At 43.7% G+C, this 25,045-nt stretch overlaps 1 protein-coding gene across 12 annotated transcripts in view; it reads right to left on the reverse strand.

Moving 5' to 3' along the window:
• Window positions 1–25,045, reverse strand: part of LOC118299239 (muscleblind-like protein 1) — a 54,004-nt gene that overhangs the window by 13,929 nt on the left and 15,030 nt on the right. For 7 of the 12 annotated variants that reach the window (XM_035622785.2, XM_035622788.2, XM_035622784.2 and 4 more), the window contains 2 exons: window positions 23,038–24,055; window positions 3,202–3,372 (listed from right to left, as the gene is read on the reverse strand). In XM_035622785.2, coding sequence (XP_035478678.1) covers window positions 3,202–3,372; window positions 23,038–23,211 — 345 coding nt within the window. In that variant the 5' untranslated portion in view covers window positions 23,212–24,055. Of the gene's footprint in view, window positions 1–3,201; window positions 3,373–7,396; window positions 7,465–13,369; window positions 13,613–23,037; window positions 24,056–25,045 lie in introns of those variants that run through there. The other 5 variants (XM_035622783.2, XM_047335638.1, XM_035622791.2 and 2 more) reach the window with 5 other exon arrangements.

Here is a 25,045-nt window from a genome sequence, read left to right on the forward strand (position 1 = left end):
AGGGAGACTAAAGACTATGCTAGCTGACGTAGCAAACTGCAAGTTTCCCCCTGCGCATTCCTGACCTCAGCCCCAGTCTGAGGATTGTCTCTTGAGCCACCGCCAACACGACACAGTGAGTAATAGAACAACGGCAGCCGGAGCTGGACATTTACATTCCTCCCAGAACCTCATCGCTCCTCGAGGATGACTCAGAAAAATCAGGCCTAATGCTGAGGACTTTCAAATTCTTCCAGCTCCCTTCTCTAATGTCTGAAGAATTATGCCCTACAACAAGAGCCTCTGAAGATACGGCTCGCTCAGGGTGCTCAGATATCTGTTTGGGATAGTATGAGGTCATTGAAAAGACTCACACTCGTGAGGTCTCAACGATGCAGTGATGTCACCCTGCAAAAAGTTGGTGACCTTGCCGAAAGGCCTTTTCACTTCTCATTGGATTGTTTACAATAATGACATCACAATGCAGATTCTCGCCATAAATCACAATCAGGGCAGATTGAAAACAATTATGTTAAACAGAGCATATTTACACAGTAGGAACAGGAAACAGTCTCCCTGCATGCCTCCTGACAGCAATTTGTATCACAGCAGTGATATTGTGTTTGTGAAGTTCCGTCTCAGACTTTCTCTGAATCCAAATTAAAAAAAGGTACAGTATACTCTAAAAATGTGCATTTTTTTTTTATTTTTTAGATTGTTAGATTACAGATCAAAGATAACTTTGCCACATCATAATTTTAGTTAACAACCAGATTGAGGAACAACGACTTGCTCTCTCAGAATGCTTTCAGACACGCACTGAAGTCCGGACATTTTCCTGGAGTGAACTTTTCCAGCCAGTCCCCTATTAAAATGTCCAGATGAGCCAACGTGAGAATACAGCAAGAACATGTCTGGCAGATTTTCACATCGAGTGGACTCTCTCCCCAGACGCCACCCAGCGCCTCAGTGTTCTGGAACTACTGCTTTTGTGAACACGCCTGACTCGGACTGTCAACGTCAAACTCCAGAAAACATTTTCAATGAAGCCAATGAACAAAATAGACAGATCAAAAGTAATGGAATGACATTATTCGTAGTGCTTCAGTTGTCTGCTGTATAGTGTAATGATATAGGTATGATATCGATATTTAAAATGACAAAATGACAAAAGGATGAAAACCTTGATTTGGTTTTGCTGAATATTGTTGGGATTGCTGCATCAGCCACACTGAGCTCACTCTTGGCGTAGTTTGTTTGTGATGCGACCACTTTTTCAAAACTAGACTTGTGTAGGCTGTTTATCCCCCCGCCAACATGGAAATACATCTAATTGCAGTCGCAAGACACCACAGGAATTCCCTCCCCTTGTCGCTTGTTTGGTTTTATTTCACTTATTTTTATACACTGTCTGAGTGAGTGAGTGAGTGAGTGAGTGAGGATTCAGCACTATGGATAGATATAATTGTAATGTTGGCTGTCCGCCGACGTTGACTGCGTAATAAATAAGCGTCATGAGCACCATCACTCACGGCCGGCTGCAATGGACACTAATTACTTCACCCACTGCACAGTTCCATGCGTGAAATGAAAGCACTCTCATATGCACTTGGAGGAAAATTCGGGGGCAGCTTTCCACCGAAAAGCAAAACAAAACAAAAAAAACCTGAAAAACAAACAGTGGGAGGGCGGCAGATACACTGTGGCAGAGATGCCAAAGACGAGGGGCAGGAAACTCAGCTGAAGACGCAGGGGAAGGATGGAGGAAGGAAGTCTGATTCCTGGAAAGCTTGGTACCTGTTCTTAGTTCCCTTTGCACACAACATGGCTCTGTTTCCCTGACTCGTCTCTGTGGTGCAGGTTTAAAGCCATCTCTCCTCACCGCTGTCCTCCTATCTTTTGCACTTTACGTACCTGTTTCGACTGTATTCTATTTATCTCTTCCTGCTTCACTCAGTGCCCCCCCCCCCCCCCCCCCCCCCTCTTCACCTTACTTTCTCTGCTCCATGGCATAAGCAGAAAGGGAAGGCTCTGCAGTCCCAGGGAGATCTATTGCTTCTATAAACACTTTCACGGCTTCTTCTGTTTCCTCTCAATGGGCCTCCCTACACTGCCCACCTTCCACAGATAAAGGTGATAAGCCATCGGCTTAGTGTGTTCATACATACATGTCCAAGAATGCAGCATCTGAAGCTCTTTTGAATAGTCTGAGGCAAATTTGCTCCTCTGCTCTCACTTAAACAGAAAGGGACAGAGGGAAAAACAGGATCACTTCAAGCCTTTAGTGACAGGTCTCGTTGAAAGGGCAGGGAACGATTCATGTGAACTGGCTGAGGAGGCTCCCGCCAGCGCGCCTTGAAGATCCTTGGAGTATTCAGCGGTATATACTCTACTTGGAGTTCACAGCAGAGCAATCTCTGCATGTGCATACGTGCACATATACATTTGTGTTTTTAGGTTGCAGCATAAAATAACCCAATCAGTAGTAGTGATTCAGTTCTGGGCCCGGCTCTTCAAAACCATTGTTTTTATTTAATCCAGGCCAACACCACCAACTCAAATGATGAACTTATGGTCGACGAACTGGCTTTCGCATCTGATGCTGCTGCTGCTACTGCTTATTTTCTTTTTGTAGTTTGCTTTACGTGCTAACTCCAACCACTGAGGGGGAAGGTTGCTAGAAAACGAATCGTAGGTCCAGATTGTGTTAGAGAAACTACAGTTTTTAAGGTCAAGAATAAACTTGCACACTCAAGTAACTGATGCCGTTAATTCTCATCCAGCAAACTTGTTTTTGTAAGATGACATTTTCATCAAGTTGATTTGAATAAAAAAAAAAAATGGGCAGAGAGTCTAACCTAGCGATTGGCTGGGTGCTGATCAGGATGGCTGCACCCTTGGTTGGGTGGCATGACACTGTGGGGCAGTGCTCAGACAATTATAACAATGCTGAATACTAAACCTTGGTTTTTCCTTTGGCTTTTCCTTGCATCTGCAAAATTTGTGTTCAGAGAAGCCAACAAAGCCAGGCCTGTGTCAAATAAAGCTAACTGAGTTATATGACAAACAGGGCCCCGCATATTTGTATCAACATAAATGTATCAACATTATGGTGTGTGGGAAATAGCTCTTTTGTTTACTGTATATACAGTTAAAGGACGCACAGCGGCAGGTCATTTTTCACAGCTATAGATACATGTGCATGCGTGTGTATCTCCTCACCACTGGCTGGAGCTGTGTGCCGGGCATCATTGCATTCGCGAGCTGCATCTGCTGGGCCAGCATTGCCATATTCTTCTGCTGGATGAGGTTGTTCCTTCCATTGATCTCCAGCTGGGTCTTTAGGTGAGGAGGAGGATGGAGGTATTTACAGTTCTCCCTGGAACAGCGGCCCTGCGACAGAGTTCAAAGGTGGATAGAGACAAGGAGAGAGGCAAATTAGAATAGTGTTTCCCCTCAACTGTTGCCTAACGTAGAGAAGTAACGAGCCTTGACTCAAGTCGCTGCCCTCCCATTTAGAAGGCGCTGACCTAACATCCCTGACATCTGGGCCTGCCACTGGGTTTGTCGCAAAAAGAAGACAGATCTGTTCTGCTTTCTTTTACCCTTTCATGACCTACAGCTGCTCGCTCGCTACCTTCCCCTTTTTCTCAAGGTCCCATTGAGAAACAAATTAGCCTCAAGAGCGACGATAAAGATGCCTATCTGCCATTACTATCAGAGAAAAAAGAGACGTGGAAAATGACATACTGTCACAATGATGACATCGATACACTGCTCACTTTGTACTTTTGAGTGTTCAAATGATGATCAGTTATCCACATGTTTGATTAATCAAAAGTTCAAAACCTCCACATGTTCAGTTTACACTCCCATTACGTTAAAGAAGAGCAGCTTATGCTCTGGAGACGGTGGAATTTGATACCCCAGCCTGAAAACTGACAAACCATTAGTCTCTGTTTTTTTTTTCTTTTTTTAAATAGTTTGTAGTTAATATCAATCACCTAACTAGACCAGTTGCTTCAAGTTTACTGTTCAACCTCTCCAGGGAAATCAGTGTTATCACATTAAAAAGGTCTTCCTTTGTTGCAAAAAAGAAAAGAGAAAGAAGAAAAGAAAAGAGGCTTGAGTTCAGAAAGGATAACAGCTGTTAAGTAAAAAAAAAGACAAGGAATTAAAAAGAAAGAGAACATTTTAAGACAAAGAGGGGAAACTCTTTTTCCCCCTGCTATCTGAACAGCTGCTGCTCTCTCTCTCTGACACAACAGAGGAATAAATTTGGGAATATTAGTTGGCCAAGATCCACGCTTTTCCTCCGTCCCACCACCTTAAAAGCTGTCCCACTTGATGCTTTACAAGCCCCGGTGAATCACTATTGATCTCTCTCAATTGAGACAAATTAGTTATTTGTCAATATTTTCCCATACATCATTTCAGAAAGAAAAGAAACGGCTGCAGAACATACAGGATACAGGATCAATACACAGTTGGAGACTGCCGCGACAATAAACATAAAACACGTCATCGAACTCGATCTAATATTCTGCCTGTGTCTATAGACGGTGAGGCGTGTGTCTGGGAGCTCGGTGCTGTGGTTGATTATATTCATCCAGCAGCCGGCAGCCCAAGGGGAGAGGGAGGGAATGTAATTTACACTCTCATAATGCCTGCTCCACTGAGCACTCCCCCGGATAGGTGTAATATCTCAGATATCCCCTCCTCTTTTTCCACTCGCCCTTTCTAATTCCCTTCATTTTACCTCAATCCCGCATACGTCCCGAGCCCCATGCTGATATTTGCTCTCCTTATCGTGCATACGGAGCAGATGCAGCGGCGCTGCTGTGATCTGGGAAACATGTTCACGTATGTGTGCAGAGAACAGGAGCAATACTCTCTGCCTCTGCCTTTGTCGGCTTCATTCTTTCTTCTCCTCTCGCCTCAATCTCCCCCCCCTATCAAAATGCATCCCATTACTCCTCGGTATAAATCGGCTTCCAGGGATGGGGAGGCCAACCCTGCCACAACTCCACGGCACCACCTCCCATGGGGAATTAAAGGTTGGCTGTCATGCTACTGCTTATCTCGGTGGGATTACCTGCTGCCCTCTGAGGCCCACTATGACACCTGCTTTCACAACCCTCTGTTCTCCCCACCTCTCCTCCTGCCGTCTCCTTGTCTCGCTCTATCCCTACCTCCCTCTCTCTTTTATTTGCCCGTGCAGCCTGTTCTGCCTAGCTACAGCCGGAGAGGTACTTTGCATTGGAGAGCAGCAGAATGTGAAGAGTTCCTCCAGCATTTCCATTGGCTGAGAGCGGACAGGAATAGTATTCCCAGTCTGCCGATTGGCCTAGAGGCACACGTTGACTATGCTCCAGGTCTGGCTCATTCCTATGCTGCTGCGACTATTGATCAGCGCTAATTGGTTGATGCCTTTTGATTTTCAGGGCACATTACCTCGGGGTGACTAGACTCGGGCATGTCAACGCCAGCCGTTTATGTGCTTTCGCAAGTGTGCATTTGTGTGCGATTACCTGTGACAATACACGGCATGTTGTTAGAAGACATCAAAACACGAGCCCAGGGCATTGTCTATATCGATTTACAGTGGTCAGCATTAAATAGTCTTTAAACACTTTTCAAATCTTTTCAAATATGTCGAGCTACCGTATACTTGGAATAAAACTTAATAACATGTCCAAACCAATCTTTTTTTTCTAATATGACATTTTGGTAAACCAGAGGGAGCAGTCTGTCAGCTTCTCTTTATGAAAGTTGGGATGTAGATAAACACATGGTTTCACAAAATATTCTCAAATATACATATTTCCTCCTCAAAAGATTAGGGGTAATACTGAACGTTTTACAGCCTTTCCTTCTATTCTATCCATTTTTGTTTTCTTTCCTGTTTGGGGGTTTGTTCCTCAATAGGGAAGCACTTACCACATTGTAGACATATTGCAAGATTATAGTAAGAGTTTTATTTCCATCATTTCAAAAATGTAACATCATTATGCAAAACCACGAAGAGCATCAAATGAAATAAAACGTGTTTCATGTAGAGAACCAAACAGCAGTTCAGCAGCTGAATCAGCAAACACATTGCAATATTTTTCGTGCCGTGAAATCTACTTTCAGCAAAATTGGAGGGAAGTAAAAGACGACTTGGAGGGAAGTCAAGACAACATTATGATGGATCAAAAAGAGCTTTGACGGGGAATGTTTTCATTGAGTTGCTTTTGTTCCCCTAATCCCCTAAAGGCCAAGGTTAATGGGATTATCTGGCAGCTCAATCACTTGCAGTAGTAGAATAACACGGTGTGAAGTGTTGCTTCAGAATTATTATAATGTGCAATCTGATCTGGATAAACAATATATCGTATGTCTATCATCACTGTTATGTTTGTGACATACACCATTTGTGAAAGAATTATGTATATCAATTATTACCTCTGGGATAGAAGAAGAAATCATAATTATTATGCTTGTAGCAATTTACATCTGTACATTTCATCAGCTGCATTCAGTGGTCAGTAGCTTGACACAACCCTAGCCCTCCGTTTTTCTACCAATAGCCTCATTATCGGTTGCTGCTTTGTTGTGTGAACAATTTGATGCCCCGTGAGCGCGTCCCCGTCGATCATCGCCGGCGATGCTAATGTCCTGGCGTCTCTCCTGCCTCTTTTCACTGCTACTCTCCCCCGTTGTCTAAACAGTGTCAGAGCAGGTTAATGGCGAGGGTGTCTGAGCCAAAGCAGCTCTCCCTCTGGCTCGAGCGTGTGACCACCAGACTCCACTCAAGTTGACTCGTCTCCGCCTTTCACCTGTCTGCCTGTCCTCCACTGAGACTCTAATATGCTAACAGACTACCTGCATCTCATCCATCCCCCTCGCCTCTCCTCCGCCTGCTTCGCCCCCTTCTCGTCCGACCTTTCGGGTGATTGTCTGGACTAGTCTCCCAGTAAGCACTTTGCACCAAACAAATTGTGTTACTTCTACACTAAAAAGCCACGCAACATATATTAACCTCTCAGGCTGAGGTTTTGGTTAACAGCCTCGACTTCTCATCAACAAATATAGATCCTGAAACTTGAACCAATTTTTGCTTTTGCCAAGTTTTGGCCGTGCCAGAGCACAGTTTCACTTTCTTTTAATTGGCAAGCCATTAGAAGAGAGTGAACCAGCTGTCACCGTCTCACTCTTCAGTGTATGTGTGTGCATGTAGGAGCAGGGGAATGGGGCATTCTGCTCCTATAAATCACCTTGGCCTCATTACACCAGATATCTTTCAGCCATATTTCAGCTTCACATGCACATTCGTGAATAGACACACAGCCTCGTCTCCGTGACTTCTGAGGACATTACACTCACTTAAATTCATTTCAACATAAACCGCTGATGCCTTAAAACGTGTCCTCACCTTAAATTTTAATGATTTACGTTATTGGAACCTTTTCCGTCCCCATGATGTGTCCGGGTAAACGGATTTAGGTCCCCACAACGGCAGTGACACCTGAGCCACACACAAAAGATTGACTATTATTTAATTTTAGGATAATATGAGGAACAATTTATGATGGCAGAATGCTGTTGATGCTTATTAATCAGTACAATGTGACGAACACAGCAAAATCTATTCCCTGGCACCTATGTATACATGCAGGTGCACATGAAAACAGGCACACACACACACACACACACACACACACACACACACCGTATAGGCTACATATGCGTGTCCTAACCTTGAGTTACTTCAATTACCACTGCGGCATTTTTACTGCAGTTTCAGGTATCACATGAGTGGCTGGTTCTGACCTCAGCAACAACATGGTTTTTAATCAGCATCACATAATCCTCAGTGACAAGGTTACATCCACGAGGCCGTCCACAAAAACAACAGCGAGAAAGGACAGTGGGCACCAGCGAGTCTTTTAACCCTTTAATTCCCATCCTCTGGACACACCATTCTATTAAAGCTGCTCTAATCAAAGTCTTTATACCCATAATTGATTAAACGAGAAACGAGTAGCGCTTCGGAGCTTTTCAGCATTTTTCTAATTGTAGTAACTTGCAGTAACCACATGGGTACCTCAAGTTGCCTGTTCTGCTCTGTCAGTCTTTTTTCATAGTACCCCAGTTATTTTCATTGTGCTCTACTTTTTCATTATGTACTTCCCAAAGTTATTTTTCTTTTCATCCATGTCAATGAAATGAGGGTTTCCAATTAAAGCAGCATAGTGAGATGAGGGTTTAGGAAGGTGTGTGCGTGTGTGTGTGTGTGTGTGTGTGTGTGTGTGTGTGTGTGTGTGTGTGTGTGTGTGTGTGCGAGCGAGCGGAGGATAATCAAAACCTCACAATGTCTTATTTGTTGCCCGTGGTACTTTGGCAGCTCTCTGAAGGATGGGTCTGTGGAAAGAAGCCGTGGCAGAATTTCTCTCACAGACTAGCAACAGATACAAAAAAATAAATACAGAAGATGAGGGAGGCAAACAGTGAGAGAGTGGTATGAGAGAGAGAGACAGATGTGGAGTGTATTTTTCCAGTTAATATTAATCAAAGCAGTCTGTGAAAGGGATTTCAGCAGCGTCTTTTCTGACGGATATCTACATCCTCCAAAGGGTTGGGTGGCCCATTGCTTTCCAGCAGGCCCTTCTGCACGTTCATTCCCGTAATCACATATTGATTCTAAATGATCTTTTAATTCACCCGTCCAGAATGACTCATTCCAACTTAACCACACATAATCCAACAGCCTCTGATCTTTTCCGCATTCCCTCTCTCTCTCTTGGCTCTCACTGTGCCTGGGCTCCCCTCAACCTGTGACTGCTGCAGCAGCACAATGAACACCGTGACCAGTGTGACAACTGTGGAGCTTAAGTCTGGACAGCCACCGTCCCAAACCCCTGTGCATTGTCAATTCTCTCCCAATAGCACCGCCTCTCCCTCCTGCACCCAAAGACAACCATCAATCAAGAACGCACCGTCTGGATGGGGACGTGATGAGAATACTTGCGCTCAAACACACACACACACACACACATACAGACACACACACACAGTCGTGCAATTTATTGACCAAAGGTTCCTTTTGGCAAGCATACAACAGAAAATGATGACATCAGACACAAAGAACGCCTGTTGAGGACTGAAAGTGCTGCCAGCAGACAGGCCAATAACACACACACACACACACACACACACACACACACACACACTTTCAGCAGGCTGTTTCAGTATGTAACTTAAAAACGGGTGTAATTTGCTTTAAAAATTTTTTGATATAACCTATCAAAGAGGGAACCTCCAAAGTCTGCAGAGGGAACATCTGTGGTGACAACAGACTGGGATATATACATCTGTGGAGGTAAACCCTGCCTGGATACAAATTTGCTGCAACAACAAGAGGATCATGGTATTCCTTACTATACCATACACGCTTCCGTTATCAATTTGACAAATTTTCTTGATATCGCAAAATCACTCCAGCTACAAAACCACTATCATGCTGCATGGTAGGAACTAAACCTGATAGCAAACATCCTGTGATCTTTATCTCCCCTTCCTCCGTCTTACTGTGTGCCACTGCTAATAATAGATGTCTATATAGTCTAATTATCTCTTTCCAATCATTTATCAAATCTGGAACCACCCTGGTGCATTAGTATAATAGCCTGGATCAGTTAATGACCTTAAAATCTAATTTAACTGGGCAGAGGGATACGTCTTTGAGACAACGACAAAGACAGATATGTGGAAAGAGGAATCACGGACAGTAATAGACGGAGGTGACACAGCTCAGATCGTCAGAACTCCCACTGCAATAAAACAGCTGATGTGTTCACAGAAAAACCCTGCTCAAGAAAGCGACGCTCGTCTATGTCCCAAATGACGCCGAGGCTCTGGAAAGCTTTTAGCCGTAGTGCTCAATTAGCCAAAACAGCAATTACAGCCCCCAAAAGCACTGGCAGTGTGTTTCCATGTTTTGGGTGGGTGCGAGCACAAAATCGTTAACACAGGAAGCTAATGATGGGGCAGAATCATTAGTCATCATGGGTAATGACAGTGCCCTGCCACTGTCCAGCCGAGCCGTTCCTTGTTTGTTATCCACTGTTCTACATCAAGTGCTGCATCAAACTGAAATTTAATTGTTTGATTGCTGACTACGTTTCATCAATGTTTTTCATAATCAGTGATGTGGAGCACAATAAAAAGGTGGCTTATTTACCCGCTGGTTAAAGTCTTTCAAAGGTGAAGATCCCTGCTTTATTTTGCAAAATATATATTTTTTAGCTCAAATAAAAAATTTAACTGAGGGACTACTTTATGATTGATTCACATAGAACAGCCACCAACTAATTTTCAATGTCAATTAATTTATGAGTTAATATGTCATTTTCTCATCAGTCATTTAGAGGATTACATGTCACAAACAATGAAACATGAATTAACAAAATTTACAATAACTTATTTTCCAACGAATATTGATTATGCAGCAAGAAAAAAGAAAGTTTTGCTTGATAGAAATATTGAATTAAAATTTTCCAGAGAGGCCATTTGTGAGAAAGCACCACTCGCCACTCGCCACACGAAAACAGGAGGATCATTTCACAGCAAGCGAGTGGGCGTGTCAATGACTGTAGACTAAAACACACACTTTCCGCAGCGGAATTATTGCCATGCCCTGCCTCCTGCATGCAGCATGCTCTACCCAGACACCACAGAAATATCCAGAAATGTTCCTGCTGGTGTGAATACTCACATCTGACTAACAATATTCTGTTGCTGTTCACGTGTGAAAAGTCAAGTCCTGAAAATCTCCGGAGTTCGTGTCTAGAAACTAGAACCGGAGCGATATGAGCCTTTCACAGACATCAGCGCTTATGTTCACCGATATGAAGTCTTTTATTGTACAGAATATAATGCAGAAAAAATGTGCATATATATATATATATATATATATATATATATATATATAAAAAAAGTATCGGAAATCTTGTACTCCCTAATATCGATGTATGCCCTCACAAATCTAAATCGGTCGGACTCTACTGGAGACGGCTATGCAAGTACTATAATCCTATAGTGGAATCCTTCTGACCAACTTCTTTTTTGTATAAGCCTTAGGATTTCAACTGTTAGTTATGGTTTAAAATATGCATGAAGGGCCCAAAAGCCAGTTGGAGAGGCCAGTTGTTGATTTCACAGTGGGACATCCCCGAGCCTTTGGCAGACAGTAAAACTGGGCTGCAAAATGTGGGTCTGTGGGATCATGTGGTGATCAGTCCCTCTCTTTGTTGGACAAATCTGGATCAGTCCTACATAGCTGTTGCTGACTGCTTTTCAGAATCAACACATTGAGATCCTTATAATCAGACGTCCCCACGAGTATAAAACCTATCAACAATAAAACTAGAAAAACTAGAAATAAAAACTGGTGTTAAAGAGATTAAATATGCTGTCAAAGTCAGCAGCAGAGCTTCCTTTTCATCTTTGCTCACAGTGCGGCGCTCACTGACCCCGCTTCAGTCACATAGCCGAGACCTGTTTATTGCTCGTAAAATCAGCTTGAGCCGAATAAAGAAGAAGTTCAGATGAAAAAGTCTATATTGTGTCTGCCTCTCTGGAGGACGCAGTATAGGTGGCAAGAGATGTCCTGGCTCCTGCGGGGGCTTCATTGTAGGGAACGTGCGGGGCAAAATCTTCAATTAGCTTTGTTCTCATTTGGTCTACCACACTATCTCCCCTCAGACAGACAAACACACACGCCCGAAAAACACACACGCCCGCGCACACGCGCACACACACACACACACACACACACACACACACAAGCACAAATAGTGATGCAGAGAGAGGAAAGAGAGGCCACCGTCAGCCCCAGAGATCTGGCCCTTCTTCTCTATTTCTCTTTCAATTAACCCTCCTCCTCCATCCTCTATCTGTTCATCTCTCTGCCTTCATCTCTGCATCACCACTGCTTCAAGTGTTCTCTATTCACAATCTCCAAAGTTTTCGTCTAATTCAGTTTTATCTCCTGTTCAGCATGCCGAGGAGACCGGCGGAGAGCAGGTCCATTAAAACAGCCACAATAGAAGACTGGTGAACAGGCACACAGGACTCAACAGCTTTTAGGCCTAAATGCTCCTTTTGCAGATATATGGGCCTCACTGGCTGCTGGGAACAGCCCCCTACCTCTTTTTCCCCTTTAAATATTAGCCTCCCCCGGTTTTTCCACATCCCGAACTTCCCCAATCTTCACGCTCTCCTTGGATTGCCTCACAGCCGTTGTCGTGAGGTGTTCGTCAAGAGTTTTCAAAATTGCTTGCTTTGATCTCTATTTGAAGAGAAAATGTGAGACCGAAAAAAGAAAAAGAAAAAGTCAATATGAAGTTGTCCTTGTCAATGAGCAGAAAATGGCCACTGACAAAGTGCGGCGGCTGCCTTCGGTCTGTGCTGTGATCTCTAGCAGCGAAACAAAGTTGCTCCAAAGTGGAAACAAAAGATGCTGCTGGCAACAGACGGGCCGCTGCCCTCGGCTAGTGAATACTGCATGAGTGGACACAAACAAGAAACACACACATGCAGGCGCACCAGTGAATTCTTAATGTCCCCCCACTTTGTACAATCATCTGAAAAGGGATTACATTTTTTGTTGCACTGCCTATGAAATGAATTGGGATCAGATGCAGTAGAGTCAGAGGGCTGGAATGTTCTGTTCTTTTCTACCTCTGATAAGTCATGGGAGACGTGGCAGACGATCACGTGACCACACCCTGAAGCTCTCAGCCAACAAACGGAGAATGCTGTCAAATGTGAGTGGAGACATCTCACTGACACACACACACACACACACACACACACACACACACACTCATATTCTCCTCCAACAAAGGGTGTCACTGTGCTGGCATCAGTAGCTAGTGTCATTGCCTCGAGGTTGAAGCTGATAAGAGAGGATTACCATTCATTACTCCATAAAGGGATGATACCCACACACACACGCACATGTACACACACACACGCGCACACACAGGAAAATAGCCACCTTTTTTTTTCCATAGCCACAACTTTCCTTTAAAAGACTAGGTTAACAATCAAAGGGAATTGATAGTAATACAAAGCAACAGCATGAAATCCTTTCTACCACAAACAACTGTGAAGCCGAAAAACTCCTGATGGAAGCCTCGACTTTTTTATAAGTTCTCACAGTACTGGAAGAAGAAGAGAGGGATTACAATTGAAAAGAAACAGATGACGATGTATCATATTACACAATTTGATGCAGGGTAAGATTCTTTTAATTTACTGATGTTTTCTTGCCGAAGTTACCATTTGTCCATCCAAGAATACTGAGCACAAAGGGAAGATTTGTTGAAAATATTCAAATTACATTTTTTTCTCTTTCTTTTTTCCTTCAGGACCTTGGCATCACTACTGCACAGGACCGTTCAGCAGACATTGTGCTTTGTTCCCATACGGACACGTTCACTCTGGTGAAAGTCAGAAGGAATAGAAACAGACATTGACAGTGTCATTTGTAGGTCAAGGAAACATTTTGTTAGTGTGATACATCACCTTGAAAAGCATGACACAGTGTATCTTAATTCCCTCCCACACATCCACACACACACAAACAGAGCAAATCATCCCGCCTCACTCCACGCAGCGCCTTTAGGCTGCACACTCATCCACATCGATCCACATTGATCAAAGTCGGCTTGTACCACTTCTGCGGCGAGCAGGGGGGAAGAGCAGCGTGATCACCTCCTGCAATAAGCCTCTCTCCCAATGGACTCACCCGATGTCACAGAGGCCACCGATGAGAGGAGAAGCCTCAATCTCATTGAAAAGACATAGAAGTCAGAGGGACAGGGGCCAAGGAATTGACTTCGAGCTGCAGTGAGAGACGGTGCGGTGACAGACAGGGTGCTGCCAGCGGACTCAACACAACACAGCTGCCCCATCTCTCTCTGATGACGAGAGAGATGTATCGCTGTAATCCGGTTAAAGCCTGTTGAAGAATTACAGTGTCCAACCTTCAGCCCTGCAACGCGTGCACCATAACAATACAGAGATATTACAGACATTCTTCAATCGTCCGCGGCACCGAACACACGACTGACACGACTCGTTCCGTTTCTACGCTCTCGGCCCCCCCCCCCTTATTGCTTTCTCTCCATCTGTACGCCATCTAGCTGCTGTTCATTCCTCTCCGTCTGTCCATCACTGTCCATGCCACTCCATTTGATGTCTATGCACCCATCCATCACTCTTTCACTTTATTTCACTCCATGTCTTTGCTGCACCGCCTCTTTTCCTCTCTGGATATAATCTGCCAGTTGACACCACCCCACGGTCGGTCTTTCTCTGCAGGGATCACAGTCTTCGCCTCATATTTAATGCCATGATGTTGCAATTAGAAAGACAGAGGGAAAGAGAAAAGCCACACTGAAAGCAGCATAAAACATCCGCTCCATAATGGTTATGAAGGATCAATACTCCATGGAGACAAAGTGCTGCTAAACAGTGTGGTTTCTGTTAATTAGCACTTCTATAATGATCTCTCTCTCTCTTTCCCTTCCTCTTTTCCCCACTCCCTCGTTTTCCTTATTTTCCTCCAACTCTTGCACTTTATTGCTCCCTTCCATTAAAACCATTTCCTTCTTTGGCTTCATCACTTGTTCATTCCTCTGTCTGTCTGTCCACCCAACCAATGTTCTCTCTGCAGCGAAACACAAAGTGAGAGGAGGTACAGTATCTGAGTTCTTTTCATAAGTATGATAAATATCCTTCTCTTGTGTTTGTGGCTGATGGCTCTCAAGGATGAGATTTAATGAACCTCTCATCCAACTCTAATTATTTTCTAATTAAAGGAGTGAGTGATGGGGGCAGTGAGCAAATTCATGAATGCATGTTTGTAACTGCAAGGGGAGAAAAATTAAACATAGATGATGGACAGCGAGACAGAAGTCGTACTCAGTTGAGGCTTGTTTACTGTACTCCCACGGGAATGGAGGATGTTTGGCAGAAAGACATGTTTGCAACACTGTGCCCCCTTCTGGGGCGACACGCAAGTCATAGGGGGGTCATCAAAATGGTTGGGGAGCATATGATGTGACAGACTTGGAAACTTGTTCAGGGTCCTTCATGTGACTGGGTGGAGCTTGGGCTACAAAAGATCTCTTGTAAAAGTTAGGTTTAAGGTCTTGTAAGGTTGATAAGCTTGTGGTTTTGAGGTGTTTTCTCATATTCAATTCACTTTTTAAACTTAAGGTAATATTGAACAATTAGACCCTGATCATTCCTTAATCCTGACCATCCAGGGGCCTGTACTAGGAAGCTGGTTATCCCATCAGGCCTCACGTGTTCATGTGGAAGAGGCAGAGTCGTCGATTATAAGCAATGTCATCAGAACCATGAATACAGTATATGAGTAACGAAACGCTGATTAAATTCAGGTAAAGCAACAGGCAAAAGTGACATTGAACAAGATGAAATGTTAACGATGTAATCAATAATATGATCAGAGGGCGACACCACTGGTTGCAAAAATAAGTCTATCTCTATAGAAGTTTATGAGAAAATGACCCTACAGTTTTCTGATTTATAACATCAGTAAAAAAAAAAATCCTGAGGAGTTTATGGTCTCAACCTCCAGTTTAAAGACTTCTTTAATACAGCATGATGTTCCTTTTGTGAATTATGGTTCCATTTACAGTAAAATAGACGATAAAGCATTGTATGTTTTGGTGCATGGATACAGCGTGATTGACACCGTCCAACAGATGCAGGTCACCCACAAACCCCCACACCCGGCTTCCTCCAAATATGGTTACTTCCAACTCCAGGCTTCAAAACAGAACCCACAATCCAGCGGGTGGCCACTTGGTTAAACCTGAAGTTACCTTGATAACCGCAAATACTGTTTCTTTGTACAGCCTCCTGAACAGCCAGAGGAAACAGTGTGGGGAGGGCCTGCAAATTCAACGCAGACGTCTCGTCTCTGGATTTTAAACCATCCAAACAGACAACGCTGACCACTCTAATTAACCAATGCTTGCGTTAAACAGTACGATTAATCCAAGAATAGAAGCAAATCTACCCTTTGTTTCCACTTTGATCATCCGAACTGTCTCCTGTCCCATTGAAAGGTCTCTGTTCCATTGTGCCATGATTTGAGAGCTATCAAGCAACAGCCTCTGTAACAACACACTGATGCATTATCAATTCAAAATGTCCAGCAACACAGTAGTGGGAGACTTGCTTAGCCTCCGACTCCCTGCCTGTTTTCATTTAACCGGACAGCAAAGCCACTCTAACGTGATTATGAAGGCAAAAGCTCAAGATTTCAGATAATTCTTTCTGCTTTACTGAGATCAGTGTGTGTGTGTGTGTGTGTGTGTGTGTGTGTGTGTGTGTGTGTGGTTGTGTGTGTGTGTGAGACTGCAGTAGAGAGTAAGCGCTTTTTTTTACTGTTTGTGTTTAGTGTCAAAAGTGAAGCATTAAACTTCAGAACTGCATAGCACCCAACTACCTGAGATCAGATTTAGAGCGGACGGTCATTGGCAGACAGGAAAGGAGACGGAGGAAAGGCAAGACAGGGTTAGACAGACTTACAGCGCTGCCAAACGACAACAGTGAGAGAACAAGTTGGCAGACGACTTGCTGTCCTGGAGTGAATTAATGTCCCGTTACTCCCCCTCTTCATCTACTCCCGCCCACCACCACATCCACCACCACTGCACACCTTACTTGTCCGCAGTCTAATTTCAATGTTTGTTTTACTGCATCACTCTCAAAGAATAACAAATGGTGTCCTTAAAACCATTCGGGGGATGGTGAAGTAAGAGATGTGGTACTCGGTGTACCAAGAGAAAGACAGTTCATTGAGGAAGGGGAGGGGCGAGACAGACTAACGGTAACTGATCAGGCCATAACTGATTAGCTATTCTGTTCACAACAGCAGGAGCAGCAGCAGCACTGGGACATCACGACTCTGCACAGACAAATTCTGATATTACCTCCATACTGCCTAAATGACCAGGACCCTGCAGCCACAAACAAGAAAAGCATGCCGATGCAATGCTAGAGCTGTCTCAGCCGTATGTGAAGAGAGATTTGCATGCAGAAAGATGTAGTTTGAGGTAACATTAAGATTAAACGTGAAAGAAGGAAGGACGGCAAATGGTGAAGGAGAGACCACTGCATGCGGTGGGAGGCTATTCCTGAACACCCTTGTATGTTTTTTGACTCTGATGTTATCGTGTCACGACTCCATGCTGATGCAGCATGTTTAAAGATGGACGGGTGCATGTGTGTGTGTGTGTGTGTGTGTGTGTGTGTGTGTGTGTGTGTCTCTGTGTGTGTGTGTGTGTGTGTGTGTGTCTGTGTATGTCTGTGTGTGTGTGTGTGTGTGTCTGTGTGTGTGTGTGTGTGTGTGTCTGTGTGTGTCTGTGTGTGTGTGTGTGTGTGTGTGTGTGTGTGTCTGTGTGTGTGTGTGTGTCTGTGTGTGTCTGTGTGTGTGTGTGTGTGTGTGTGTGTGTGTGTGTGTGTGTGTGTGTGTGTGTGTGTGTGTGTCACTGCTGAGGCAGCGTATCCACAGATGGATGTGGAAACGGTGGCCTCTCTGAGGACACAGAGACATTTAGAAGAGAGGTTTCGAGGGAGGACTCGCTCATGAATCGAGTCAGAGACAAAGTTAATAGCTGCTGGCTGTGTGTTCACAGCTTACTTCATGGCGGCGTGCTAATAAAAGCCTCCATCATAATGTCACTGTAGACTGCGGCTGAAACCAGATATGGTAGCTGATACCGTATCCTTTTTGGTTAGGCCCAAAACACGTATTCTATAAATGGATATGCAGAATGCCAGACGATGACAGATTAAACCCATTTGGTAACATTGATATTTTTGACCATCTCTTTCCAAAAAGAGCTGAAAGGACACTGGTATACAGTGCACATTCACACACATGCTCTGAACATACGGAATAATCAGCATAGTCTCATTTTGAAAGGACTATGATGATGTTCTTTCATCTAATTAGAAAGCGAGGACTCTCAGTCTGTCTTTTTTTGAACGTGGCTTGCATATCTCGAGAACCGTTCATCTCATTGGCTTCACCCTTGGTATGTGTATTGCCAGGGGCCCGAGGAAGAGCAGTGTTGAATTTGGTGCAATTTGGAAACGCCACACATTCAATAGTGATTAACCCCGAATAAACAGGCAAACAGTGCTCTGCTTTCTGTGCCGTAGTGGTGGCGAGGCAGCGTGACATAACAGCCAGTCTGCGGAACATATCATTTCAACAGTTCACCACAAAATTAGAAACGTTCACGGACCACAGCCAAACTCATTTCTGTCTCCATATGCCTGACTCGCTTGAATCACAGCAGTTATGTCAGATTGTGCGACTAATATGTCTCATCTCTAGCTCTGCTCAATGACACAACCATTAAATGGCAGGTGTATTGCGCAGAACTTACGAAAGCACTGTGTCAAGTGTGAAGTTGTGTGTATGAACACAAGCATTAATATCACAAGCCAACAAATTAGCATGTTTGAATTGAGACTGCACAAGTATGTAAAAAATATTTAAAAAAAATTAAAAATCTGTCTGGAAGAATAATGAATTTAAGACCCCTAATGCAGGTGCACATCTCTTTTATGTGCATTTTCAGCTTCACTCAAAGTGATGACGCACAATGAAGAAGTAAAAAGCATCCACGATGGAAGGATGATTCGTCTCTTCCTGGTGGTTGGCCACAGGAAAAAGAAAAGACCCCCAAAATATGATGAAAAACAATGAAGAATGGAATAAAACAAAGAAAAGGTATTTTTTTCGAAATGCTGTGTGTGAAATTGAAATGAAAGTGTCTGGGATGTCTGGGAAACACAAAAGAAAATAATGAAAATCAAGGAGGGGGGGGGGGCTGCAGGATGGGTTGAATAGAGACAGACTAACAGAGGTAATGAGAGAAGACGATGAGAGTGAGGAGCATGACAGCAGAATACAGATACAGAGCAGATAAACTCTGTTGGTGTGTTTCACTTTCAAAGAGTTCTTATCCAACATACTCCACACACACACACACACACACGCGCACACACACACACACACGCACACACACACACACCACACCACACAGCCCTACCTGGGTGTTCTACTGTGCTCTCATCTCAATACATATTGCCTTATCTATATTCTCCTGTTATCTGTTCTGTCCTCTGCTTTCCTCTGTCGAACACTTTTTCTCTCTCCCACACTCTCCCACACTCTAGTACACGCCACAAACACATTCTTTTTGTCATTTCAAGGACTTTGAGGTACATACTGTATATGTAGGTCACCATACAATCTCAATGTTATTCAGCTCAGGTTTTAGTTGCTCTATGTGCAAAGTGAAAATATATGTCTGGTTTTGGGGGTATGTTCATGTGTGTTGTCATGACTCTACCCCCAAGACTTTTGGAATTTTGTTATTTCTTTAGAGAAAGTTCTGAGCTCTTAAGTTCTCGTGGACTTTGGTTTATTTATTTAATAATTTTCTTGATTTCTCACCTCCATTGTGTACGTAGGGTGGATTCGGACTTTCCTTCCTATCGTCTTTTCCTATCTACTATTCCTTGATTTCAGTGGAAAACATCATTGGGTCAAGGAAAGGTGTAAAGGAGGACTGACAGGACTTAGGAAAATCCAACAGCACTGCTCAGAGAATCCGACTCGACTTTGACTATACTACGTCATCATGCGACAGCGGATGTTATTGACGTGCATCTGCCTTGGTGAAACTACAAATTTCTAAAGATGGACTACAAAAAGAATTCAGCGGTGTATTTTACCACCGTGTGGCATCAGATGTAAATGCTTTCTTGGAAACTAAATCCTAAGCAGGTAAGAATCTCTGTTCAGAGAAAAAAATGAATAAAAATGAACAGGTCGCTGTGATTACACCAACCACTCCTCGAAACTCAAATCAAATACCCAAAAAATCTATTTTAAGTATGCAGCCCCTGAAGGCTCAAAATATGACTGTTCAAAAGATGTCAGGTTTATCCCTTTCACATAAAAAAACAGAGATTTTATACAGATTTTACAGCATAGAAAAAAACCTCCAAAGAACAGGATAAAAATCTTGAGAGATAGTCATCCCACTCTAGGTTCATTTCAGAAATGTCAGCATGGTCAACGCGGGCCAGTCCATCATACTGTAATGGCTCACTCTCACCTGTTTCCCATCATGGTCCAACGGGGAGTTTATTGTATTTTGTCAGACTTAATACCACCCAGATTTATATTTTATTCACTTACATTGAAACAAGCTTTGTCTCCAGCTGCTAATAGCTACAACCTGCTGAACTGCTAGGAGCCCAAAAAAAGTTGTTTGTCTTTAAATTCCACATGAACTGGTCCAGAAGGACTCATATGAGGTTGTGCAACCAGCCATGCAGTAAATCGTCTTACCGAGAATTTGCGCCGTACTGAGAAAGGACGGATGATATTCATTACTAGTCATTATTCTTCAGGAAAGATCGGTAAAAATGTGCAATTGCATTTTCATGGGAAGGACTCAAGTGGGTGCTGCAAATGACTTGCCCTCAGAGGACTGGACTGAAACAAGGTTTGGCTGAATTGAAATGTTTTAAGGGAGAGAAAAAAATGTGCGCTTTCTGAATCCACTTAATACACATACAGTGACTAGAGTAAACAAGAGAGAGACCGGAGGAAATAACAGAAACAAAATGGATTCCTACCAAAAGCTAAGATCAGAACAGATACAACATTGGTTGTTTGGGGTGAATAACAGTTAAGCCGTCAAATAACATGCAAATAACATGAGCGGAAAATCCGCTTTGAGTTTTGTCTAAACACACCTTTAGGCGCTTAATTTAATTTCAATGATTTGATGACTTCTTTGTTTGAATTGCTGCCTTGTGAATCACTTGATATAGAGACAAAGATTGGTATTATTATTACAAAAGTTGTTTGTCAGGAAAACAAAAATGGGCAGATTTAAGCATGTAAACAAACCAAAGAAGAGGTTTGAACTATTACAACTAATCTAACCAAAGAAAATCTTTAAGCTGTGTATCTTGACTGCATCCTCACATCTTTGCGAGGTTGCTTTTCTCTGTTACTGCCGTGTTTCAAGGCAGGGAGGTCAGTTTCTCTGTAATGCCGGTCAATCCAGACTGACTCTGACTCATTTCCTGTCCACCTCTATCCCTCCATCCTCTGATACGTCACCCATCAAATGGGACTTTCCGCTACATTCTACCCTGACAGATAACACTGAATGACTGAATGATTTTAATGAGAGAAAGGGAGAAATAAAGAAGTATGCAGACCAGCTGCAACTGCTAAGAATACTTGTGGCTAAAGAGCAAAGTGCATTTATTAAATCTGAAGAAGCCTTTTTGAATACAAAGGGAAAGCCTATTTCTCCTTCCTCCCTTTCCATTGCCAGCCTGCATTCAAAAGGCATGAAGGGTGGGCGTTCATGACAAATTGTCCAGAAGTGTGAAGCCACGTGTACCACAATCCATCCCTTTACCTTTTTTTTTTTCCTCTCTCCACATCCTCCTGCCTGTCCTTCCCTATCCCCTTGCCCCTCTTTCAATGCTTGCTATGTGTTATGTGTTATGAATTCATCTGCAGATGAAGCAGATCTATCATTCTGTCATGGAGGCAGGGAAGGGAGGTAGACTGTGGAATGCCCTGGCACCGAGAGCAGGGAAGGGCTCTAAGCATAGTGCTACGCTCCTTCGCACATTCCCTGCTGCGCCCTCTCCGGCTCAGTCTGCCTGTCTGTTTTCATGATCCACGAAATGCCCCAGCAGTCCCCCTTATCCATTCCTGTCTTACCTGTACCAGCCAAACCCACCCCAGCCATCCGCACCAAGCACCCCATAACTGCAATAACACAGTGCCTGGCTTAACAAGAAATCCTTCCCCTTATAAACCAAGGTGTGGTCTGGACTGGCTTGACTGACCTCCAGCTCTGGTCTCCAGTTACACTGGATAACACCCTGTTTGTCAATCAGATAAAAGACAAATTACAGGATGTGGACAACACGGTGGAGAGATGTGTCAGATCCAGAATCACTGAACGCACTTGAGCAAAAATATACGGACTGACTTAACTGATATCACTGAGCCCAACACATTTACAGCAACTAGAACAATGAGGCAGCACTCTGAACACGGCAGTGTGAAGTTTGTGTGACATGTTTGTGAATCAATTGTGCATGTGACTTATATTCTGCAAATGTACATGCACATACTGGTCTTCTGCGGTCACTGTTCTATGCAATATACTATGTTATACCTTCTAAGCGCCAGCTAAGAAAATAACAATCTTTGCCACAATGAACATGCAGTCTTCTGTAATGACTGCCTTAATGCAATATTTGTATGCTCTCTCGCGACTTCCTGACCCAGTCCATTCTACCCCCCCCCCCCCTCTTTCCAGCTTCTCTGCTGTTTTATCCCCCCCGTCTCTGAGAGAGCAAGGAGCTGCATAGTGGGAGTGTGTTGTCTCAGTGCCAGGGCAAAAATAGACATTAAATTACAGAGCCTTCTGAGAACACCCCACTGTGCTGCATGACCTCAAAATAACACAGACAAATCACTCGCGGACTCACATACAAACATGAAATACACAATATGCTGCCCTACTTCTGTTTTTCCCATTTCAGCCTGTTGAAACCTTTGCAGCGTGCCAACAGACGGTCCAAAGCTATGAGGAAACTCTGAGTCTGATTCACAGATGTTAATGTGACTATGGCCACATCTCAGCTTACACAGACACACACACATACTCATCAAAAGTAATATTACAGATACATATTTACCCTCTTACCATGGCTACCTATGGTATCCTTAAGAATCTGAATCACTAAAACTTGTTCTCTGAAAAGGATCTCTAGTTGTGACCTAGGTTTTCCCGATATTTTCTGCATCATGGCCTGAATCTAGTATCAACCTTCCTGAAAGCTCGAAAAACAAGAAAGACAGGGCAGTGATGAACGATAATCCCAGGTGTTTGTCACACTCACCTTGAGTGAGTCAAAACAGGCAATGACTCTGCCGTTTTCCACTTGACAGCTCTTGGCAGGGTGGGCGAACTTGCACTCGCTGTCCGGTCGTGAACATGTTCCTCTCTGGAACTCCCGACAAACCTCCAACGTCAGCCACTTTGTGTCCCGGATCGATGTCATATTCATCGCCATTTTGAACCAGGCAGAAGGGGTCGATTAAGGGGGACAGCTATCCAGCAAATGCAATTATGTGTGCCGCTGTATGTTTCTAATGACACTGGGACAAATGAGAAGAATGAATAAGTAAATGACATGGGGGGTAAAAAATCCAGTTTTAAGAGGTTTTTGTCCGGCAGGTCAGACTCTTAAGGCCTGGGACTCGCCTACAGCCTGCAGCCCATCCTAAGAGTCTGTTTATGGCTGTAATAGGAATCCTTCAGCGGCTATCACCCAGGGCCCCGGCTGGTGACGGCCACAGGCGTTTGCTCTGCAATCTATCTCTCTCGTTCTCTCACACACACTTTCGCCTTGCTCCACGGCTGAGCTGTCAGATGAGATGAATGGCAAAACGCATTATCGATTGACTTGGCCCATGATGAAATGATGCAGGGCTGGAGGAAAGAAGGAAACAGGAGGGAGAGAGTGAGAGAGAGAGAGAGAGAGAGAGAGAGAGAAAAGGATGAGGTGGAGTAGGCTGTGGAGGAGGGGACAGCAAAGGGACAATCTCCTTCCGATCACAAGAGCCGATAAAAGCTGTCCTCACTATCAGACTCTGTGTGCAGAGGAGGTTGGAGTGGTTGACTTCCCCAGAAGAGGGCTGACTGACATGGATGGTCTGGCTGACGGAGGAGGCAGGAGATGGAGGGGAGGAGGGAGGTGTCAGTGGTGTGGAGACTGGCTCAGTGGATGGGGTTGGCAGTCCTGGGGCTCCTGGTGTGGCTGGCAACTCTGGCAGACATGGACAGGCACAGAGGCAGAGGTGGCTTCAGTGGAGCCAAACAGCCCCAGGGGTCAGCAGAAAAAAAGGCACTGCTCTCTGTAGGAAGAGGAGGAAAATTGTGTCAGTGGAGGGCTCAACACATGCACATAAACATACACAAACTCAGGCACACATTTGGAGTCACACACGGCTTCAATCAAACATGTTTCCCATTCATTCCCCAGCTCATCCTCTCTCTCCGAGTAGCCCTCACAGAGACTGCCAGGCTCCCAGCCGGAAAATCAAACTATATATATATATATATATATATATATATATATATATATATATATATAGACAGAAAATTGAAAGAATTTTTTTGCATGCGCTGGTGTATGTCCAAAATAAATAACCCATGATACTAAGATTTTGAGACCTAGCAACAATATCAACGGTACTGTAACAGGTTTGCACAGATCAACCAAGAACTTTAACATAAAAAAACATTCTATACAAAAACATTCTCTACAAAACATTTTATACACCGAATTCTTAATCTTTCTAATGTATAAATCATCATTTCTCAAAAGAGCTGCAATTAATTGTCTTGTTGCTAAGAAAAAAACAACATCAGAGCCTGTGTCATGAAAGAGAAAATGGTATAAATATATTTATATTCGTAACAATTGAACAAATGTTTGAGTATTTAAGTATTGATTAATGAGATACCAATCTGCTCATCCCCTGTGAGATTGAAACATGCCCAAGTTGGCAGCTGGCCAGCTAAGACAAGAGAGATACTGGTTAGATGAGATCACAATAAAAGACAGAATGTGACAAATCTATCCTCTTTTTTTTGCTCCTGCATGCTCCTTAAATCCACTCATCCAAACACTCTCTGACTTCCCCGCTCACATCAGGATGTTAAAGAACAGGAGAACTCCTACAGCTGCTTGCTCACAGTAAGTAGTGCCTTCAAACCTACATCCCCCATATGGTTACATCACTTCTAGGTCCTCCACACTGTAACAGAAGTAATGTTTTTCTAAGCTATTATTGTTTATGGTCTTTATATAAAGCAGACATCCCGACAGAAGATCGTGGGCA

This window comes from Scophthalmus maximus, chromosome 11 (assembly GCF_022379125.1).
Source record: "Scophthalmus maximus strain ysfricsl-2021 chromosome 11, ASM2237912v1, whole genome shotgun sequence".
Taxonomy (NCBI): Eukaryota; Metazoa; Chordata; class Actinopteri; order Pleuronectiformes; family Scophthalmidae; genus Scophthalmus; species Scophthalmus maximus.